Source organism: Tarenaya hassleriana, unplaced genomic scaffold, assembly GCF_000463585.1.
Source record: "Tarenaya hassleriana unplaced genomic scaffold, ASM46358v1 Cleome38, whole genome shotgun sequence".
NCBI lineage: Eukaryota > Viridiplantae > Streptophyta > Magnoliopsida > Brassicales > Cleomaceae > Tarenaya > Tarenaya hassleriana.
This window is the reverse complement of record NW_010966774.1, coordinates 556,662-574,946: the sequence shown is the minus strand read 5'-3', so window position 1 is coordinate 574,946 and position 18,285 is coordinate 556,662. Positions and strand designations below refer to the sequence as shown.

The 18,285-nt window shown below is 35.4% G+C and overlaps 1 protein-coding gene and 2 pseudogenes across 1 annotated transcript; 2 read left to right on the top strand and 1 right to left on the bottom strand.

Annotated features, from left to right (window-relative positions):
- The first annotated feature begins 2,391 nt into the window (after positions 1–2,391).
- LOC104822834 (transcription factor bHLH110) lies at positions 2,392–7,125 on the top strand. The gene is made up of 7 exons (XM_010554187.2): positions 2,392–2,866; positions 3,270–4,023; positions 5,391–5,522; positions 5,671–5,736; positions 5,905–5,970; positions 6,831–6,890; positions 7,010–7,125. The coding sequence occupies exons 1-7, from the start codon at positions 2,712–2,714 to the stop codon at positions 7,052–7,054; spliced, it is 1,278 nt and encodes a 425-aa protein (XP_010552489.1). The 5' UTR covers positions 2,392–2,711; the 3' UTR covers positions 7,055–7,125.
- A 1,158-nt stretch (positions 7,126–8,283) lies between these two features.
- On the top strand, positions 8,284–11,091 carry LOC104822835 (annotated as a pseudogene).
- Positions 11,092–14,808: 3,717 nt separating this feature from the next.
- LOC104822869 lies at positions 14,809–16,733 on the bottom strand (annotated as a pseudogene).
- Positions 16,734–18,285: the final 1,552 nt, after the last annotated feature.

Genomic DNA, 18,285 nt, shown 5'->3' with positions numbered 1-18,285 from the left:
TATAATATATTCTAAATCTAATTAGAAAAACTAGTATAATGATATTGTTCTATATTCATGGTATATAAAAAAACGGAATATACATGTATTTTAATGTTGTTTTTGTTATTTTTATAAGATAATTGTTTGAATTTTTTATCGTTTTTTTGTTTTGATAACCCGAACCGAACCCGATCTGAATCCGAACTGAACCGATTACAAAAATATACCCAATTATATATGAATATTTCAAATCTGAAATATCCGAATCCAAAATAACCGAACTCGATTAAACCGAACCTGCCCGATCGCCCACCCCTAATAGCAGTAAAACATATAAAGGATATATATATATATATTTCGTAAAGAAATTGATAGAGAAATTGTGTTATTAAATTTGAAATTAAACTAATAATATATTTTGATAGCAAATTAACAGCACAAAATTGTATTATTATATTTTAATAAACGAAATTAATAGTAAAATTGTGTTGCTATATTTGAAATTAAATTAATAATATATTTTGATCGCAAATTAACCACAAAATTTTATTGTTATAATAAAAAATTATATATACAGTTCAATTTATAACTTAGTTAACAATAAAATTCAGTAATTTTGTAAATATCCAATTTAGTCTACCGGTAAATGACTGAATTGCCCTCCCGGTACCAATCTGTACACAAAAGATGCAATGACGATTGACAATGACGGCTCTTTTTCATGTGGTGTTTTGTAAGTTTTTGTTCCTTTAAATTTAATTAAAAATGACATTTATACCCCTGATGATTGTTGCTGCTGCTACAATTATCACGAGTTAGTTTATATACATATACGACTGTATTTTTAGCCCGAAATTCGATATCTGATCCGTGCGACCCGAATAATGATCGGATTTTAACTTTTAATTTTTAGGTCCAAAAAATTTCAAACTTTCGGATCGGATTCAATTCGAATATCGAATTTGATCGGATTTAGTTTCATGGGTTTCAAACCGACATAAAAATATGATTTTATTTTTATTTTCTAAAAAACAAACTTAATCCAAATGAAAAATAAATAGGACCCGTATCCAAACCCCAATTTGAATTCTATAGAGTCTAGTTTTGGCTTGGTTTTATAGGTCCGAAAAAATTTGGACCGATCTGAATCCGAAACCGTCAGGCCGATTGTGGATCGGGTAGAGTCGGGTCCGACCCGACCCATTTGATATTGATATATATATATATATATATATAACAAAAGTAAAAGTCATGAAATAATCATTCCCACTCTCTCAGTTTTTGGCTATTCATCGAAATGCGAACAGATAATCAAATATAGAGTTTAGATTTGGCTTATTCGGTCTCCATGTCAAGTATTAATATCATGAAAAATGTTTATTAGAGTTTGTCATAATAAGAATTTTGTTTGGTCCGATTTCAATATATCTGATCTGGTTTTGTCTGGATATTTATATATAATTTTGATTTTGTTGGGATTTGTTCTTTAAGAGCTCGCGTTCTTCATTTTGGGATACCAAAAGCGGAAATTACTCCAATTATTCCATTCTATTTCCCTCTAATTTCAATAATGATTTGTTAATATGATTTAACTAATTCTTATCTTTATGTTTCGAGTTCTGTTTAGAGTTAGGGTTCGAAAATCATGATTCAAAAAGTTAAATATCTTAAGAATAATAAACTTGTCGAATAGATAATTTATGCTTTCTAAATCTATTACTTAGCTACAAATATGTTTCATATATTTTATAACGTACTAAAGATTTACCCTAAACTTTAAACGCTATACAAAGTCCATGCATGTTTTCAAGAAATGATCGAACATGGGAAAATATATAATATAGAGAGAGAGAAAAAAATCAAATCGACAGAACCCTAATTAACTTCTCTAATAAAATCGTTGGTTTTTATTAAAAAGTGCCAGAGAACGGTCCACATGAACTCCCATTATCTTCACCACAAAACAGATATAAAGCTTTGTACATGTATATATATATATATATATAAATAAAATCTATATGTGTATATATCGATACACATACAAGAAATTGTGGGGGATGAGAGAGAGAGAGAGAGCAGAGGTGGTGGGCATCATTTCTCTTGAGAGACAACTGTTTGCAAAGCCTTGGGATCGAAGGCATCATCTCTGTGGGACACTAATCATGGCTTTGAAGAATTATAATCATCTCCCTGTAATTGCAGAGAAGAGTGCCAACAAAAAGAAAAATTTACAAAAAAAAAAAAGAAAAAAAATATACCCTGTAGAGAGAGAAAGATCAGGAGAGAGAGAATAAAAAGCTCTTTAGAACTTTAATACATAAAATATTTACTTTGTATTATTGATGGATTCTTTATTTCTTCCTTTCTTTTGAAGGCTTATATTACTTTTCAGCAAGATGATGGGTACTTGAAACACTTGCTGTAGAGAGAGAGAGAGAGAGAGAGAGAGAGAGAGAGAGAGAGAGGGAGAGACTGTATAGAGCTCAAAAAGCAAAGGCTTTTGATGGAATAGAGAGAGCTTTGAGGGCATATGTTTGTAGGTTTGATTGTTTGGTGATTACAATCAACAATTTTAATTACTATCCTTTCATACACAAATCTCTTGGGATTTTCAAGGAAAATTTTACAAAAATTTCCACCCTTTCCCCCTTTCTTTACACGCGCATATATATATATACACATAGATACAACACACATAGATTAATATATATCTTCATATTCTCATATATATGGAGTCTGCTAATCTCCATCAGCATCACCAAGATCATCACTTGCAACTTGCTGGGTCTTCTTCCTCCTCCTCCTTAGGCAACAGCACTGACCCTTTTTGCTATGGAGCTTCCACCACTGCTCATCAATGGAGTCCTGCTGCTGGAGTTTCTCTGTAAGTACCTCCTATAACTCATCTCTCCTCTTATATGCATATACATACATACATACATACATACATACATACACACATACATATGCCTCATATATGCGGTGACACACGTGTATTGTGTACGTGTGTTATTAGGTCTCTCTGACTATTTTGAATGCCTTTGAATATTCTTGGTATCACCATGGCTCTATTCAAGGAAATTTGGAATCTTTCTTTTCCCTTTTTTTACCTGAAAAAAAAGTCTATTGAAGACAACAAGAAAAATTTTCAAATGGCAAAATCCTTAACACTACACGAACAATTTAACCTTCACGGTGTTTTATAATTTTTTTTTATTATATACTTCTAATCGTGCACCGACATACATGAATATAAATTTCTCGTAATTTTTGTTATTATGTCACAGAAACAGTATGAGCTTGAGCCAGAACTATAGCAATGAGATGATACACACAAGGGACCATAACAATGTCGGTGAATGTTTGGATCTCTCTCACATGCATAATCACTCCATGACCCAACAAGACTTAGCTATACAATGGCATCATCATCAATCTTCTTATGATAATGATCATCACCACCATGACCACCACCACAATCATCATCATCATCAAGATCATCAAAGCCTTTTGAAGATTAAAGAAGAGCTCTCCTCATCAAATCAAATCCAAGCCGACAATATCCCCAAGTTCACTGACATGTTAAACAATCCATTGGCCACGACAGATTACTTGAAGATGAAAGAACACGACAAGGACTTCAACGACATGACAGAGAAACTTCTGCTTAAGACAATATCCTCGTTAGATGGAGAGTATTGCAACTACCCTCCTTCTTCTTCTCCTTCTCCTTCATCATCATCGTCTTCTCATAGAGGGAAAAGTTTCAGCCAGATTCATCCGAGCTTAAACATTTCGAGTTTGAGCCATTCTCCCACCATGAGCATGAGCATGAGCATGAGCATGAACATGAACATGAACATGCCAAGACCATTCGATATGAATATGCATGTTTTGGATGGAAGATCATTGGTTAGTGGGAGCGGTTTAGTCAATAATGCTAACCCGCCAGAGATTAATCTCGGGATGATGAGTAGAGGGAGCTTGCCCTTTGGCCTTGGCGATCAAAATTTTCAGCAAACCATTACCCCTATTGATCAAGTAAGTAAACATACATTAAATATCTACTTAATTGTTTTCTCTTTCTTTTTGATATTGAAATAAAACTTTTAGCAGTCAAGTAATGAATGATGATTCGTCTAAGTTTAATTGGATTAGTATCTCGTAAAACATTAGGTTATGAAAGTATAAAATTAACTCATTAGAGAACTAAATTTCATACTTATGGTCATACACCTTTATATGGCATTGTGATTTTATGTAGACCAAATACAAATTGGAACATGTTTTTGTCAGAAAGAGAGAGAGAAAGAGAATAATTGATCATATTATATATATATATATATATTTGTTTTTAAACAAGTGAAATTTTAAGATTTTCAATGTACTTTTTGATATTTTTCCCTCCAAATTTATCCATTATTAATAATAGTTAAATACTTGCATGTCTATACATTAAATAAGAATATTTTGAACAAAATACTGTTTTTTTCCTAATATGTACTAAAAAACACTATTAGTAGTAGCTCCATTAAGATGCTAAGATTTCGACTTTAAGTCAAGTCAGTGATAAAAGAAACATCTATCGCATGCCAAAGCTAATCCTAGCATTACGGAAAGAGTTATTTAATCAATTTGAAGCTCATGAAAGGGTAAAGATATTTGCAATATATATACTTACATGTGTTTTCATTTGACATGTTTCTTTACATGAATAATAATGCATGGTCATCCTCATTAAAGAAATGATAATTTTCTTGAGCCCTAATACACAAAAGGTCTAATGAAAGGTAAACTAAACTCGTTTTAAGATTAAAATGTCTCGTGTTTTGAGTTCTATTTACAGACTAATTAGGGGAAAAGGGCAAGTGAATATTGGAAAAATATTCAAATATTTAATGATATATACAACTGTAGATTAATCACAGTGTGTGTATATATATGTATGTATAAAGCTAGAAACCTTTGTGACACATAAGAGCTTTGAAACAAAATTATGAAAACAAGATAGGGAAAGTATAAATATGACCCATTTTTTTCTTTGCTTTTTTTTCCCCCTTTCCTTCTTCTTGGTTAGAGGGCCAAAGCTTCATGCTGCTCTTTAGCATCATATGCAGCTCTCTTTAAGCTGAAACATTACCTTTGTTATATCTTTTCTTTTCCTTTTTCTCTTTATTCTATGCTTTGTTTTATTGTCTTTTATGAAATCTTTAGCCCTTTTTTTCCTCATCTTGCCGGGTACAGTTGGGATGTTTTTGTTATTTTTATTTCAAATACATATAGTATAATTATCTACTAGAATGGTCATCATGCATGTGAGTAATGCTATTGTTTATGTATGTATGTATGTATGTATGTGTGTGTGTATGTATGTATGTACTAACAAGGGTATGGATGGGGGTTTAAAGATGACACATTTCAGCAATGATCCTCAAGCTAGCGAAGGGAAGAGAAACAACTTACTGATGGCAGCGAAGGGAGGGGAAAATATTCACAAGAAGCCGCGCGTAGAGTCACGCTCCTCTTGCCCACCCCTCAAGGTCCTAATTTTAGCCCTAAACCCAAGACTTAGACATAATTTGCCCATCCCCTGTTTCTTTATTTCATATATATAATATATATGTATATATGTATGTATGTATGTGTGTATGTATGTATGTAGTTGATAATTCTTGGAACTTAAAACAGGTTAGGAAAGAGAAGTTAGGGGAGAGAATAGCAGCTCTACAGCAGCTGGTTTCACCCTTTGGCAAGGTAATTATTTAATCTGGTTTTTTTCATCCATATTTAACTTAATTAATCCATAAAAAAAGTTTAGAATTAATCTCTCATTATCTATATGATCACCTTTTCGTAAGTTTTGATAATTTTTTAGTTTCTTATGTTACGTGCAATTAATTAGATTTATTGATAAAAATGCAGACTGATACGGCATCTGTACTGATGGAGGCGATTGGATACATCAAATTCCTACAGAACCAAATCGAGGTAATGTGAACGCATGCATGTTATACGTAGATACAACCATACCTACATGCATATGTGTGTATACACACATATTCATACATATATATATACACATATATATATCGGGTGGGTATTTCAGTATTCGGTTTGGGTTTGGTTCAGAAATCGTTCGCATTGGTTCTACAAAATATGTACCAATTGATTATTATTTTATATTTGATTCAGTTTTGATTTTTGCTAAGAAAACTTTAGATTTTCTTTTAAAAAAAATTTGACCTTTTGGGATTTTTTAATATTCAAATCCGTTTAGTTCGGAGAAATTCAGTTTTCTAAAAAAATTATCGTTCGAAAATTTTAGACGATTCAATTCGTAACGATACCATATTTTTTGGTTCAGTACGGTTGTGAAACGCCCACCTCTATATATATATATATATATGTATATACACGTCTTTCTCCCGACATTCTTCATGGTTCTTGTTTCTTTGGTATTATTTAATAATTGTGGAATAATCCATAATTATTTATACATGCCTATCTAGACATTCAATAAATATTAAGAAGGTGGTCTAAATTCAATGCACTATAGTAATATTTTTTTTTTCCAATTTAATTGGTTCCCTATGCTCTACCTTTGTTATCCTAACTTGCCTTTAAAGCAAACGATTTATTACGGCTGACCTTTATTTACAATAATCTTCTTTGTAGAGTCTAGATCACTAATTACATAGAGATAATTTTGATTATATATATATAGATAATATATATTTATATTATATATTTTGTACGTTTAAAATATTTTATATATTTCGTTTGAGTTTAGCAGAAATATGTATAATCATTTAATTGATAAATTAATCAAGTTGATCCTCGTTTTGCAGACTCTAAGCGTCCCCTATATGAGGGCGTCTAGGAACCGGACAGTGAAATCATCCCAAAGGGTAATCATGAAAAAACATAAAATAATTAATGAATATGATTATTCCGTTAATCTAAATCATAATTGAACCCCTATCTTTTGGTTATTTAAATTAACTAATTCTCTAATTTACCTTTCTAGGGTTGTGCATTCAATGACGGAATGAAGAACCGAAACAGGATCTAAGAAGCCGAGGGCTATGTCTTGTGCCATTGTCATGCATGACTTACGTCACCGGAGACGTCGGCGGTAGCGGCCTGTTGAAATACCTCCGGGATACGGAGGCGGGCCATAATCGTCGATTAAATAAATGGTTAGGATTAAGCGAGATTTATATTAATTTCTCAAGAATATGTTTTGTTTTGTTTTGTTTTTGCTCATTTTGTAAGTTGTGTTTTGTTAGTGGAGCAAAGTTGGTCGTCCTGTTAGGGAATAATGAGGAAATCAAAGGATGGACCAACTTTGATCCATTAATTGATCATATGATATTGTTCTGTTTTTTTTTTCAAAATTTTATTCTCTCTTTCTGTTTATTTTTTTTTTATTTTTTTCACTCATTAAACAACTTCAATTATGTTTCCTTAATTAGGTTTCGACTGGTTATATCGTAGCGGTTGCGGATACGGATGACGACGTTTTCAGAACGTTTGATAGCGATTATGAACAATTAGTACTGACTAATTGATAAGTTGTTGTTGGCAGCAATTAAGGGTGAGTGCGGTTGCATTTGATATAAATTATCAAAAAGAATATTATTTTAAAATAATTTTTATAATAGTTTTAGTTAAATTTTTAGTATCATTTGATAAAATACTAATAAATTTAAAATATAAATATTATCAATTTAATTTATTTTTAAGTAAAAAATAATTTTATTTTGGGTTTATTTTATAAATAAATTGAAAGGAATTTCTAGGTTTAAATAATTTTTCATTTGTCTTTAGCAATCTTAATCTTCTTAAGATTAAACAATAATCGATGCTAGATTCCTTAAAACTGATGTGAATTTTCTAAAACTGTATTGGTTTTGTTGAATGAGTGAATTGGCCTTTACCACTGATTTTCCCACCAAAAACTGAGATCTCAATACTAGTAGAATTTTGGTAAATTGGGTCGGTTTAATTTTGGTTTATTAATGTTAAGAGAAATTCATAGGAATATAATGCTTCACATTATTTTCTGTCGTCTTTATAAATATTTGCGTATTATGTTTCAACAAGAACCGGATTCAGATTACACAAAACCGATGTAAATTGGGTTAAACCGGATTGGTTTTGTTTTGAAGAGTACACCGACCTAAACAAAAGATTTTCCCGCCAAACATTTGAAATTCAAATGGTTCGCCGACCTGCGGGATCCTCTGCGCGACTATAAATAAGGATATAGGGAAGGAAAACACAATCAGAAATCAGAATCTTGCTATCTGATTCCAAAGAAGAAAAAACAAGAGCTCTCCGATCTTCGATAAGCTCGAACAACATTCAGCGGCGACTCTCATCGTTCGCTCTTTTGTTGTCTCTGTTGCGAAATTAGACGAATCTGCTCTTCGGTTCTGTTCGGTGTTCGTCTTCGAAGGCTTTGCTTGGTGTTGCGAATTGTTGTTGAATTTCGTTTAGATCACAGATTTCTCGATTTTTTTTTCTCTAACGCACTACTCGCAGATTATTGCGATCTTGTCGGTGCTTTTGTTTCGCTTTCTTTTTGTGTTGTTCGAAAATGGATGCAGGTATTAGGAACGCTTCTTCACTCTTGAAGCCTTGCGGTCAGTGGCTATTTCCACCAAGGTTTCTTCCCGCAGTAAATTCCCGCGACAATGTGAGTTGGGTTTTCTCAGTTTTCACAAATTAGGGTTTTTCTTTTTATGTTCTGAAATTAGGGTTTCTTATTTTTTGATTAATCTTCTTTGATCTCGTCACGGGACCTTCGTTTCTGTTGATTATGGCGTTTCTGAATTGCCGTTTTACAGTTTTCGGATGGTTTAATCTAGAATTAGGGTTTGAATGATCAGTTCGTGAGAAAACGTGAGCAGGGTTCTTCGATTATCAGAAATTAGGCCAGTTGTGTTTGTTATATATATCCTTCTAGAATTTCTGAATTTTGAATTAGTTTGAAGAGTAGTTAGGGTTCTAATTTTCAGTCTTGATTTGTTGGTGCTGCTCCTCGATTCAGGCTTTGGGGTTTACTAGATAGGAAATCCCATGTTACCAATTCTGAGATTGGGGCTTTTCCATTTCATTTGTCCTAAGATTTAGCCATATTTGCTGTGTTTCTTATTTCAGGTGGGTTTAATGCGAATGAGTTTAATTTTTTTGGTTTCGTTTCTTCTTCAGATATGGGTTGTTGTATTTCTTTGAAAATTTTATCAGACATTCACGTATATTTTCTTGCCGAAAAGTTCTAAATCCTAAGTTTCTGTCTTTTACCAGGCCGATAGATTCATACCAAACAGATCCGCCATGGATTTCGACTATGCTCATTACATGCTGACCAAAGGGCGGAAAGAGAAGAAGAAAACGACCACAACCACAGAGGTGAGTTCCCCATCTAAAGAGGCCTATAGGAATCAATTGGCTGAGATATTCAGCATGAACCGGACCCGCATTCTCGCCTTCAAGAACAAACCTCCTGCTCCCGTGAAACTGCTTCCCAGCGACCAATCTGTACCTCTTCACTGGCAGCCTAAATCTATGAAGCCTCATAGAAACATTCCTCAGGTGTGTATGCCAAGATGCACTGATTTACATAAGATTTATCCAGTGGGAAAGATCAATGTGTTTATATTTTGATTTGTGAAACTTTGTGTATGCCAGAAGGCTGTTAGTATACTTGATGCCCCTGAAATCAAGGATGACTTTTACCTCAACTTGCTGGATTGGGGGAGCAAAAATGTTCTCGCTATAGCATTGGACCAAACTGTATATTTGTTGGATGCTTCCAGTCGTTCGATATCCGAGCTTGTGACGGTTGTTGATGAGAAGGGGCCTGTGACAAGTGTCAATTGGGCGCCTGATGGTCGTCATATTGCAGTTGGCCTTAACAATTCTGAAGTGCAGCTATGGGATTCTGCTTCCAACCGAATGGTAATTCTGAAATCTCAACTGTATCTCACTTTTTACGGCAAACATGTCATAACCTAACTCAAACGTGTCGTATTTACTTGCACAGCTGAGGACGTTGTGCGGTGGACACACCTCTAGAGTAGGATCATTAGCATGGAACAATCACACCCTGACAACTGGATGGACCGATCATCAACAATGACATTAGGATTAGGTCACATATCGTGGGGACTTACAGGGGCCACAGGGATGAGGTCTGTGGGCTGAAATGGACAGAATATGGCACGAACCTTGCAAGTGGTGGAAACGACAATCTCGTACACATATGGGATCGGTCCATGGCATCTTCAAACTCACATACGCAATGGCTTCACCGGCTGGAGGATCATACATCTGCAGTTAAGGCTCTTGCATGGTGTCCATTCCAAGGGAACTTGCTTGCAACAGGGGGTGGTGAAAGAGATGGGGCTATCAGATTCTGGAACACAAACTCTGGAGCTTGCTTGAATTGTCTCGAAACTGGTTCCCAGATTAGTGGTCTGATATGGAGCAAGAACGAAAGGGAATTGCTTAGTTGTCACGGGTTTGCACAAAATCAGCTTACACTGTGGAAGTACCCATCAATGGCAAAAATGGCAGAGCTCACAGGTCATACCTGGAGAGTCCTATCTATGACCCAGGTAAAAGTAGACATTACGGTTGCAACTAACAAAGATGATTCACAGCTTAACATTTGTTTGTTCCTAAATTTGTTTTATTTGTTGGCGATGTGTTACGCAGAGTCCCGATGGTTGTACGGTTGCTTCAGTGGCAGGAGATGAAACACTGAGGCTCTGGAATGTTTTCGGGGATCCAAAGGCAATTACAAAAGCTGCTGCTAAAGCCAATCCCAAGCCTTTTTCCCATGTGAGGCATCATATACGGTAAAGGCCAGAGTTAGATTTGTACAGATACGTACACCTCCTGGTATTCAGGTACAGATAGGTGATGCATGGAGGTTTGTGTATATTTTCACTGGAAGCTCGTGTGTGCTTTGACTCTTCACTTTTATATCCAAATGTAACAGAGAGAATGTGCTATAGCTCATAGCTGTATGATGACAACTGTGTTATAACAATACCATAATTGAAACCCAGAATAATCAAAGTATGAACCGTCGTTAAATTTCCTGTAATCCGAGATATTTGCAAGGCATGTGACGGGATCAGACAAGTATTTGTCTAACGTAAAAGTGGGTCCAAACATGAAGGAATCGAGCTGTCTTTGCAACTTGTGCAAGAGATTCCCTTCCACGCTCTCACTGACATTTTTCGACTCAAGACAAGCTAAGGACGTGAACTGCATATGCTTGGATAGCTTGCTCGAAACCTGAATTTTATCATTCTATGTAAAGCCAATTATACTCCAATTATAAATAAAGCAAGCAAGCAGGAGACTAAACCATGAACCCAATCTTTTTTTTCTTTTCTGTGGGATAATATATGCATGAGCAGTTCATGAAAACTTGATAGGAACATATCACATTCGGATGAATCATTGTTACATAAAAGATGTAATATAAAAGATGTAATAAAGTAATTCTACACTTTTTTAATTTGTCTTTCTTTCTTATTTAATTTCCGTAAATTTATATTTCTAGAGAAACCTCCCAGTCTGCGATAGCAATCAACTTGTTAAAACAAATGTTTGGCTTTAGCAGAAAGACTATGGAACGGGTCTCGAGTCTATGTTTCAAGATTTTCCGATATGGCTATGGAGTGCAAGACAACGATCAGTGTATGTATACACAATTACCAAATGCTGAGTTAAAAACTTGACCCTGACACATTCAAGCACAGTTATATACATAACGCCCGCTCTATACAAACTTCATTGTCTCAGATATTTAGGGTATATATATGAATTTGTATGTGTATATATATATATGTGAATATATATGTATATATGTGTGAATATATATATGTATGTGTATGTGTATGTGTATGTATGTGTTGTGTATATATGTGAATGTGAATGTGTGTATGTGCATGTGTGTATGCGTGTATGTGAATGTGTGTGCATGTGTGTAAGTGAATGTGTATGTGTTCATGTGTTTATGTATGTGTGTGTATGTGTGTTGTGTATGTATATGAATGTGAATGTGAATATGTATGTGTGTTTTGTTGAAGATCAAATCATTATTAGTCACAAACTTGGACGAACGAAAGCATGGACGCATGATGAACAAATATTCTATAGTTGGCCAAGATTCTTTAGTGCATTGACGACTAATGGATCCACCAAAGAAGGAAGCCACATTCAATGAGTCATATCTCCTAGATATCTACATCAAATTCATCCAATCATGCACTCAATTATCTTCACTTTCCTTCTTTGTTACTAGCCGTTTGCATCCTTTTAATGTCTTGATTATATTCTTTCTAGTTTTGTACCGACATACTAACTGTTGGCTAGTTTCTCCTCTTGTATAAATATGTATGTTTACGAGCAGAACAACATATCATAATAACAAGGGACTTAGTCCCATTTTCACTTCAATCTCTTTGTTTCTATGGTCACAATCATTCCAAATTATATAGAAATCTTCATGTTTATATAGAAATCTCCAGATTTTGTTTACCAGGAACAACTTCAACTATATGGCAGCTAACTGTTGAAATAGGAAAATGAATATGTGATTAGAAGAAAATATAGATTTTGAGATATCGTTTTCATTAATAACGAACACAATATTTACGACACATTCAAGTCATTATATACATAACGGCTGCTCACAAAACATACAAACTTCATTGTCTCAGATATTTAGGGTAGAACAATAATCTGAAAAATAGCCAGCAGGATCAGTCAATCATGTAAAAAGGTCGAGGCTACAGAAAGCCATAGCTAACAATATGTACCATCACGATAGAACAATGTGCTTTTTTTCTTTGGAATCAGATAGCAAGATTGTGATTGTTTTTTCCTTCCCTAAATCCTTATTGCGATAGAATTTGCGACGGAAAATTCGGTCGCACACAAATTACGACGGAATACGACAGATTTACGACGGAATACGAAAAAAAATTTGAAGTCGCAAAATCCTTTGCAAATGTGCGATAGAATGCGACATAATCATGTCCTCGTAAAATTAAACCTTATATGCGGCGGAAAGTCTGTCGCACTTATTAATTTTATTTAATTTTGTTGCGACAGATGTTTCTATCCCAACCGTCATTTTCGCTGAAAAATTTCAAATTTTCGCGGTTTTTATTTCGAATTTGTCTTTGCGCGGACATATCCGTTGCAATACTTGATAAAAGTCGCGACTTCGTCTTTCTCCTCCAGACTTCGTCGAAATTTTTGCCCACAATCGTTTTTCTTCAAAATTTGCTAAAGTATGTGTGTATATATGTGAATTTGTATGTGTATATATGTAAATATGTGAATATATATATATATGTATATATGTATATATGTATATATGTGAATATATATGTGTATATGTGTGAATATGTATGTGTATGTGTATGTGTATGTGTATGTGTGTGTTGTATATATATGTGAATGTGAATGTGTATGTGCATGTGTGTATGCTTGTATGTGAATGTGTGTATGTAAATGTAAATGTATATGTATGTGTATAAATATGTGTATATGTATGTATATATATGTATATGTGTAATGTATGTATATGTAGATATATGTATATGCGTATGGATAATATATTTTTTATATTTTTTTTTAAATTTAAAATATATTTTGCGACGGAATAATTTGTCGCAAATCTCCATCGCAAAATTGCGATAGATTGGCGACCGACAAATTTTTGCGACAACGTTATACGTGTAGAAACAATTCTGTCCCAATCTGTCGCAAAATTTTAATTGCGACAGATTTGCTTTGTATTTGCGATAGATTTTTCTGTCGCTAATGCGTGTTTTTCTTATAGTGCCAGTTTAACCCAATTTACATCAGTTTTGTATAATCTGCTTGCTGCAATATATTATTTCCAATTTCTTTCAACATAAATAAATCAACTAAAACCGATATAGATTACCGAAATTCTACTGATTTTAGAAAATCCAATTTTTGTTGGAAAATCAATAGTTAGGTCAATTCACCAGTAAAAACAAACGATCCGGATTTCTAAAATTCACACCGGTTTTCAATAATCTAACATCGGTTCTTGATTATCTTTAAGAAATTAAGATTGCTAAAGACAATAGGATATGATGTGAACCAAGAACTGCCCTTAATTTCTCTAAAAATTAAACCCAAAGAAATCAATCCCATTTTCCAAATTTATATTTGAATTGAGAGATCCAACTTCGTTTCTTGCTTTAGCTTAAATAGTCTAGATGGTTAACAACAATGGAAAATAATTGAATCAAGATGTTCATTTTGATTAATCTATGGAGGTCCAAACCAAAATTACTAATCCGGTACACCAAAATTTTATATCAGTATTGAAAAACTCAAGTTAGATCATTGGTTCACATTAAGGATGCAACATTCATAACATCAATGTGAAACCTATTATTGGAGGGAATTTTTTTTAGTAACCCTAAACCGGTCTTAACCAACCATAATCAAATGGTTCACATGATTTTTGAGCTTTGCAAAAGATGGGATCAATTAACGGAAACTGGAGTCAATGAATATCCAAACCGGTCTTAACCAACCATAATCAAGAAATTCCTTTTAATTTATAGAGGCCCCGAGTTTTGTTGTGTGTAACAAAATTCTAAGTAATAACAAACTGGTTAATCACAATATTTACGCATTAATACAACTTTAATTATGTTTCTTTAATTAGTTCATCCACTACCATCTAACGTTTTTTTTTTGTAATAACCACCTTGTTCCACAAAAAACAAGTTTATTTTCATTTCTTCTCCTTCAAAACTCATAAAGACCGAACTTAACTGGACAACTAATGGAACATATCCAACTTCCTTGTAAGAAGGATTCCACAATGTAGTTCAATGCCTCTTCCTTGCTCATAATCTTGAATCTGGGCCTTTTAACTCTCGAAAGGTTTCTCCACTCGCTCTGTCGTTCTTGAACTCGGCGTAAAAAAGAGTATCGATGGCGAAATAAGTTTCTCGCCATCTCAACCATCCAACAAGATCAATCACATAATCTATTGTAGATTCCATCATGATGGTTCGCAAGAATTTTTTCCAAGGTCGTCCCAATAAGCTCTGGAACTCACCCTTCTCGGATTTCGGATCATCATTTGCAGTAATTGTGCAATTTTGGATCACGAAACCCGTCGTTTGGAACTTGTCGATCCACCCTTGAGTTGTTACAATGTTCTTCTGCCCTTGTAACCCTTTCTTGATGAAAATGTTGCAGTTCTGAAAAACCGCAGCTGCATCTTCGAAAATGAAATTGATCGTTCTGATTATAACACAACTTATGTAATAGTGACGGTGCATGTATGCGTATAACGTGTCCTGATAGCCGTCAAAATGACAGTTTAGGAAGATCGAACGATCGGATTGTACACGTATCGCTACTGTTGGAGTTCCTCGAGTCCCGTTGTATTCGTGAACCCCATGGATTCTGCCATGAACCCTTCTCCTTGTGTGACTGAAGCAAAATTCATGGAGAATTAAGAGATTTTATTATCGAGATAAATGTCGAGAATTCATTCTGAAAAACACATACCGAATGTTGCGGTGGGGAACATGCGAATTTTCTTCGCGTTGCTTTTGTTTCCCGTAACGATCTCTTCTGTGATCCATCACCAACCATTGTAAGATTAGCTTTCTTGTCTATAGTCACGGTTTCGCCATAAACTCCATGCTTGATGTAGATAATGTACCTGCAATTTTCGGTGACACGACATCGAGTATGAAGAGATATGGAGAAGATTCGAGAAGATTACGTAATATTTAGATTTGATTTTATTTCTATATTTTCTATATTTATATTGATTAAATAAGATATGTTGTGATTCTATTTTCTACCTATAAATATTGTAATTCTCTATGTTGAATAATGAGAAATCTAATGATTCTTCATCTATTTCTCTATTATCGAGAACTCAGTTCGTCGAGAAGATTGATCATTCTGTTTAATGAAATGAAGCATTTTTTCTGATTATTCAGTAACTTCCTTCATACTTTTCAGGCATTGCATTGAGCGTATCGTTAATGGTTGTGAAATTTTCGCTGCCATCCTTGGCGACAGTGATGTTCGGTTTGAGAAGGTTAACATCCACCACCCTCAGCATTCGTCTTTCCTTGTGGCTAACCCATGTCGGAATCCGATTAAAGGACTTTGATTCAACATTTACTCCGTAATTAATAAATAAAAATAATATGTTTAATTTTTTTTATAAAGAAAGTCCAACTCGTTGAGCGGCTTGCCGGGCTAGTTTGTTACGGCCACGAGCTCAACGATTGGCTTGTTAGACTCGTTATTAAATGAGCCAAAAAAATGATGGCTCAGCTCGCTCATTTTCTGGCGAGTTACGAGTCGGATCGCGAACCGATGTTATTTTGACACCCTAATTTTTTTTAGTAGGCTTGGATCGCTGAAAAATAAAAAAGAAAACCAAATTTGAAATCTCCCGGAATGCCAACTCGATGTGGGTTTTTGACATTTTGTTCACAATATAAAGGGGTATTTATGTATTTTCATACTATGTATTATTAAACTAAACACTTGTATAATACCCTTGTAATTATGTGAATGAATCATCTTCCCATATAATCTTATATGATATCAGAGTCTAGTTGGCCTTAGGATTAATCTTTCAAGCGCTGTCAACTGTAACCGTCGCAGTCTCGGTTTACCTGTCGCATCTCTGCCATCTTTCCAGGTTCTCCAACTAATAACATGATTTTTTTCTCTATTTTAAGGCCCATTGTCTAGCACTTTCGCATCGGTTTTGTGCACTATTAGACATTTAGGATCATTCTAGGACTAGGTTTTGTTCCCCTTGCATTCTTTGGTGGTTAAGCAGGTAACAGATGCATTATTGACACTAGAGGAGCATAACCGAGGACTTCAGAGCAAATTGGATCGGAATGGAATGCAAAGAACATTTCTAGCTCGAGTTGCATCTGAGACGACCATGTCGAATTCAAACACGGTCATGCAGAAGTGAAGAAACGAAGAAATTACTACAGACAATCTGCACGGACCGTGCCGTATCTTGACACGACCTGTCGAGTGCAGCTCACCCGTTGTGACACCCGTAACCCGTGTACAGTATACGGGCTGTGCCACATGGACGATATAAAATAAAACAACAATTTGGCGGAAGCGGAAATACGAAATCCAAAAACATTTTTAAATCAAATCAGAGTAAGCAGCGGAAAATACAACAGGCGATCAATATCGCAAAATAACACATGTCCGAATAGTTATAATTTAACCGTACAAAATGTGGGAAATACAAGTCTCGCAAACCAAAACGTAAATCCCGTACATGATGCTGCCTCTCTCAAGTCGTCGTCTGCCGGATGCGCTAGGCGTAATCCTCGTGATCTGAAAAATGTAAACCACGAGGGCTAAGCACAACTGCTTAGTGAGTAGCCCGGGTTGAACCCGGAAATCCCGTTCTCAACGAGAACGGTACAATCGACATTTCCATATAAAAACACATGCGACGAATATATCAACACAATAAGCACACGAAAAGCAATCACAATCACGCCCGTATGGAGTCCACCATAGGGCTTAGCCGTAAACCCTGGTCAAGTCCATGACCAGGAGCGAATCCACGCCCGTCACCCGCGTGACGTTGGCCATCGCATCACATGCGATCGTGCGCGTCTCCTGCGCCCGTCACTCTCGTGACAACCGATGTCGAGTCCACGACACAACGGAAACATAATCATATTCCTGTGGAGTCCACCACAGGGTCCAGCCATATACCCTAGTCAAATCCATGACTAGGGGCGAGTCCACGCCCGTCAAGTCCATGACGTTGGCCGTCGTGTCGCACACGACTAGAATGCGTCTCAAACGCTCGTCAAGTCCATGACGCCGACGGTTGAGTCCACAACCGTCCACAAACACAATCACGCTTGGCTCGTACGCACGAGCAAGCTACACACATGGCATGCAACGTGCAATATCCCCATGATACAACCACGCGTATCACGGTATCCGGTCCCTACCGGAATACCGTTCAACGCCATACAATTCTACCCACAAGCAAACACACAGCGACCACTCGTAGTTGGTATCACACATCTCGCCACGTCACACACGTTTTAGCAAAACTTATTCCGATTGATCCCCATCGCGAAGCCTGCCCTCTGTTGATGGTTTGATTCGCCCACAGTCACATCTGAGCGGGCCCGGGTAAATCCCGAGGGTCGTTTTCTCCTTTCCGGTCGAATTCCATTTTTTTTT